The 5,717-nt window shown below is 29.8% G+C and overlaps 1 protein-coding gene across 2 annotated transcripts; it reads left to right on the forward strand.

Annotated features, from left to right (window-relative positions):
* The first annotated feature begins 496 nt into the window (after positions 1–496).
* Positions 497–4,920, forward strand: LOC101254040 (RNA demethylase ALKBH9B). Of its 2 annotated transcripts, none has more exons than XM_004230445.4 (6): positions 497–2,193; positions 2,874–3,341; positions 3,504–3,589; positions 3,677–3,987; positions 4,083–4,154; positions 4,514–4,920. In XM_004230445.4, exons 1-6 carry the CDS (start codon positions 2,031–2,033, stop codon positions 4,749–4,751), a joined length of 1,338 nt encoding a protein of 445 aa, XP_004230493.1. In that variant the 5' UTR covers positions 497–2,030; the 3' UTR covers positions 4,752–4,920. The 2 variants fall into 2 exon arrangements, with proteins under 2 accessions (XP_004230493.1, XP_004230494.1); XM_004230446.4 differs by having other exon boundaries at positions 865–2,193; positions 2,916–3,341.
* Positions 4,921–5,717: the final 797 nt, after the last annotated feature.

A 5,717-nucleotide genomic window follows, 5' to 3' on the forward strand; every position in this document is an offset into this window, starting at 1 on the left:
AATATATATCATACCTTTTATATAAATTTTGTCTCAAAAAATAGTTTTATTTTTATATATGCTTAATGTAAAAATTTATTTTTATTTTTAATAAAATAATGTAATTATACAAATAGTCAAAAATATTTTAAGCATTTAATTTCAATTTTAATTTTTTAAAAAATTTAATGTTAACACATAAATGGTAGCTATTCACTGTTTATTTCATTATCAAATTCTCTTTACAGCCATACATATTGGGAAGTTGCGTTCACCTACACTTTTCCCATTTCGTTAGTAAGCATTTCTTTTTTTTCTTCTCTTTACTAATTTGGTATCATGACTCGTCCAAATTTATTAAAATGTGTGTTTGCTAGAACTATGTAGAAGAAGAAAATATTACTCCTACTTCTATTGTGTCTTAATATGTCAACTTAGATGATACGTAGAGACATTGTTTTAACATAAATAAATAAAAGTAAGTTTAAAATATAGGTAAAGTCCCAAAACTTTTTTAGAGTGTGACTTTGTAAATTGATCCTAAGCAAGCATGTTAACGCTCTCCAACTTGAGAATTATTTCACATTTATATCACTTTTTCATTCTATTTTATGTATCCATCAATTATTAGGACATAAATTTTTGGTACGTATATAGGGTCTACGTAAAAGTTAGTGGGTTCATCCGAACCCCCATTTAACTCTGTAGCTTCGATCCTGGTTCCATCCATGTGTGTACATGGTTGTGTTTCGGATTTTTTTCAATTATAAAATCAAATTATTTTATTGAATTTTTAATTTATAAATCATATCAAATCAATAAAGTTCATTTTTTTTCAAAATCTCGGGGTTTTTTTCTGGATAATTCAGGTTTTTCGAATTTTTGTGTTTCTTTCGTGTTTTTCCGCTTAAGTATTCATACAAATATATAAATTTTTTGTACTTTAATTTTTTTAGTTCTACCAAAATACGACTATCTAAGGTGTTTCTTAAGAAAATAAAATAAAAAATGTGATATGATTAATGACACTAAAAAATTCAATAAAAATAATAATGATGAAATCGTGTAAAATAAATAGTGCAAATTAGTAAGTCACAATGAAAATAATCATAATTTAAAAGTATTAAATCATGCTAACATAAGTAACAATTACATGATTAAATTTTAAAAGGGAATATAACATTAGATTACGTATTTTAATTGTCTAAATGAATGTAAAAAAATAAAATATTCCATATTATTTTTATTGTTAGTGTTAAATTATATTCTTTATTCATTAGTTTTAATTTGATTTTGATTTAAGTTTTATTATAATTACTTACATCTATGAATTCGAATCTTTACTGGACCATTCATAATTTTAAATTTTAAACTTGAAGTAATATATTAAAAGATAAAAACTATGAAATAGTATAAGAATTATTTTAAAAGTTATATCAAAATACATATTTTTATATATAAATAAAATTTTAAAATAATCTATATAATATATGTAGGGTTAGTTTGATCTCGAGTTGATTTTTTTTAGTTATAATCAAATCAATTCAAATATACTCATTTTTTTAAAATACCAAATCAAGTCAAATTAAATTAATAGTCAAAATTTGTTTTTCGAGTTACAATTTAATTCAATTTAATGTTCGATATTGTGCAACCTAATTTATATATAATCTAAACTGAAACGAATATTCAATTTTTGATTCAGTTATGATTTATATAAATTTTTTTTTAATAATATTACATAATCACTAAAAGAAAGATCGTACTTTTAACTTGTAAACTAATAAAATTTATATGATTTATAATTTTGTTATCTGAAACAAAATTATATCAACACATTTAGACATTTGTTTTTTTCTTAATTTAGAAATAGATAATGTTACAGTTGGGCTGTACATAATTTGTTAATGTAAGAAGCCCAGAAAGTTAACAATCTAGTCCCTTTAGGTTTCAGGTTTTCCTGTCCAAAAGAGGCAAAGACTAAGATTTTCTCATGAAAACTCACAGATTCCTTAATTGTTGATCGGAGAAATTAAAATCAGGTTTAATTAATGGCCGGAGATTATAGTCGATGGTCGCCGGAGCCGCGGGATTTCAAAGCTATGTTGAAGAAATTATCACATGAACAACTTCTTCAAGTTTTGTCTGAAGGCCTTTGTTCTTACTGTGAAGAAGTTATTGAGTCTCGTGTCAACAATCTCAACTTTATTCAAAGTAAGCTAATTTCAATTATTCTGTTTTTTTTCTGCGTATTTAATTTCACGGTAATTTTGAAGTAAACATATACGAAGAAATCGAATTCGTTGTAGGTGTCTTGAATAGAAATTGAATTTGTGAATAAATTTGAGTTGAAATTAGTATATATAAGGATTTTTTTAGATACAAAACTCATTCCTGAGAGATCCTGAATCCGAATTGAATTTATGGATTATTCGATTTTAAAGTGTAGATACGGATTTTTTCAGATAGAGATATTGGAGAAAGATACCCACTTTTGAGTTCGGGATTGAATTTCTGAATATTTAGATTTTTAAGTATCGATTCGGAGTAGGGTTTTGCTTTTTGGGTCGAGCTCTCCTATGTGATTTGCTAGCTATTGCATAGGAGCGGAGTTTTTACCTGTGCGCACCCAAAGAATAGCGGCCGCAGTTTCTGAAGAGAGTATAGATACGGACTTTTTGAGAAAGAAGAGACCGGAGAAATCCAAGAAAGATGCAACAAATAAATTTCTGAAAAGATCATTTTTTTAATACATTAAAACGCCGGAGGGAATCAAACTCTATTCTTCAGTTATATTTTTGTTGGTAAAATGGGGCTGTCATTGTTGATTTATCTTTGGTGCTTAGGATTACTATTATTCAAAGTATCTCATAATTTTGTTTTTAACTTTATAGGAAGGGTAGACGAAATGACATTATCCAATGTTAATGTTGCAGAAAGTTCATCTGATGATGCAATTTCACCTAAAAGAAAGCTGAATGCTGATGCTTATACACCCTTTCCACAAGTTGGCGACTCAACCAACTCAGGAAGGTCGAAACGATTTGTTAGTGCCTTGTCTAAACCGGTGATTAACAAACAACCAGCGTCCGACCTTTCAAATTTTGAGATTAAACTAAATGATGGACCTAGTAGATCAGTCGTAGGCGATGATTTAGTGGAGGATCAGAAAGAGTTTATTAGATTTAGCCAAGTTGGAAGGCGAAAGGATTTTGTTCACTATGAGAATGTTAATGAAAAGCAAATAAATGTGCTTAAAGGGCTTGAGCTTCACACTAACGTTTTCAATCCTGATGAGCAAAAGGAGATAGTCGAACTTGTTTACTCTCTCCAGAGGATGGGACAAAAGCAACAACTTAGAGGTAATTTTCATTCAGTTCTGTTTTTTTTTGAAATCTGTTGATCAGTATGGTTATTTATTTCTGTGTCCAGCCAGAGTAATAGCTATGAAACACGAAGAATGTATCTGCGTTATTGCTTTCACTGTTTCAATTTCTTTCTTTTTTCTGGTTGATATTTTGCAGCGCGAACATATTCTGAACCAAGAAAATGGATGCGAGGGAAGGGGCGCATCACTTTACAATTTGGTTGTTGTTATAATTATGCTATGGTAAGAGATCTCTAATTAATGGCTAATCCTTTTCAGTTTTATCTCGACATTTTATCCACTGTAAAGAACACTGACAGTTCTTTACAGGACAAAAATGGTAATCCGCCGGGCATTGTTAGAGATGAAGAAGTGGATCCATTGCCTCCTTTATTCAAGAAAATGATTAAGAGAATGGTTAGATGGCATGTTTTGCCTACGTCATGTGTACCTGATAGTTGCATCGTGAATATTTATGACGAGGGTGATTGCATTCCTCCTCATATTGACCATCACGACTTTGTTCGACCTTTCTGCACAGTATCTTTCTTGGCAGAATGTAAGATACTCTTCGGCACAACCTTAAAGATTATTAATCCTGGAGAGTTCTCTGGTCCTTTCTCCTTGCCTCTTCCTCTCGGGTACGTTTACTAATACCATACACAATTCGATCTCTGCACTGCCTTCTTACATACGAAATACGTATTCATTTCCCCCCTTTTTTGATCTGATACAGGTCAGTGCTCATTCTCAATGGTAATGGAGCTGATGTTGCTAAACATTGTGTGCCTAGTGTTCCAGCTAAAAGGTTGTTTTCCTATTTTCTTTCTTCTATGTATGACACAAAAATATTCATTAATATTAGTTCTAGACATATATTCAGCTACTTCCAGACATGTTTTCTGATAGCATCTACTTCCTCCGTTTCAAAAAGAACGACTTCCTTTCCTTTTTAGTCTGCTTAATAAAGAATGACCTCTTTCTTTTTTTGTAACATTTTAATTTCAAATTTCAAGGTGGCACGTTTAAGACCACAAAATTCAAAAGTCTTCTTTATATTCTTAAAACTCGTGTCAAGTCAAATCAGGTCATTTTTTGTAAAACGAAAGGAGTATACAGTAATCTTGTTTATCTCACTCATATCACCATTGTTTTTTGTTGTTGCAGAATTTCCATTACCTTCCGTAAGATGGATGTCAGCAAATTGCCATATCGTTATACTCCTGATCCAGAGCTTGTAGGAATCGAGCGTCTTATTCCTTCTCCATCATTGGACAGCTCAAGAAATCGTTACCATGGTAAAATTGACAAGCTTCCGAATAGTGAAAATAAGGTTTTTTCCAATGAAGATGATTTCCCTCCTCTGGGAAAGTCTACTTCTTCTAGCCGTAGAAGTCGCAGATAATGTGTGTAACTTATAGTTAGTGTAAGTTGTGCGGCCTCATGTGCCGCACCTGTACCATAGCTTCAATTGATTTTGGGTATTTTTACCAAAATCAATCGAAGAAATTCGTGAAAATAATTTATAAAAAAATGTAATACATAAATGTGTTATTTAACTGGAGTTCATTTCACATTCATGTTCTTCAACAACATTGGAGTTTAACATCAAATTTATACAAGTTTAAGAAAGTACTTATTCATACACACTTTAAGTTGGAGGGCATAAATGTGAACTGGGGATGGAGATTAAATTTAAGGTCATATTTATGTATTTTGCTTTTTCAAAATCAATACAAAAGTTTAGGTTGAAATTGTAATTTAAGTATATGATTTTTTTTAATCAGTTATGCATATTTGTTTTAAAAGCTCCTCAATCAACGGATGCTTTGACCTATGTATAAGGCTTACAATATCTTGATCAAGCTTTGAGGACGTTGACTTTTTTTAAAAAAAAAATAAATCAAAAAAGTGCTTATTTTATAAAGACATAATACATAAATATTAATTCTTAATTTGACGTCGATTAATAACTATGACCTTTAACTTTGGGTGTACATAAGTAGACACTTAAATTGTATAAAATTGGGCAAATAAATATATTCGTCCTACATGATAATTTTGTATTCTATATGACATACTACGTGTGTTATGCCATGTTATGACACTTGCGTCTATTTATTTAATTTTATACAAATTTAAGTGTCTATTTGTGCATATTTAAAGTTAGAGTGTATAATTATTCGTTAAGTCAAGTTAAGAGTCATGTTAGTATATTATCTTTTTTTATAAAAAGTGTTTGGGCAAATTTTTAAAGAGAAACTATTTTTCAAAGGTAGCCTAGTTTTTCTTCAAAAACAAAAATTACTTTTGAGACAATATATTGATGGTGTACTTTTTTTGAAAATTTGGCTATATATTAATTGTTGTC

The sequence above is a fragment of the Solanum lycopersicum genome, chromosome 1 (genome assembly GCF_036512215.1).
Source record: "Solanum lycopersicum chromosome 1, SLM_r2.1".
NCBI classification, from domain to species: domain Eukaryota; kingdom Viridiplantae; phylum Streptophyta; class Magnoliopsida; order Solanales; family Solanaceae; genus Solanum; species Solanum lycopersicum.

What these genes read in the sequence shown, in the direction of transcription:
- LOC101254040 (XM_004230445.4), top strand. Translation starts at nt 2,031, where the DNA reads ATGGCCGGAGATTATAGTCGATGGTCGCCGGAGCCGCGGGATTTCAAA. An exon ending in CAATCTCAACTTTATTCAAA is followed by an intron (nt 2,194 to 2,873) that starts GTAAGCTAATTT and finishes TTAACTTTATAG; the next exon opens with GAAGGGTAGACGAAATGACA. An exon ending in GTTGTTATAATTATGCTATG is followed by an intron (nt 3,590 to 3,676) that starts GTAAGAGATCTC and finishes AGTTCTTTACAG; the next exon opens with GACAAAAATGGTAATCCGCC.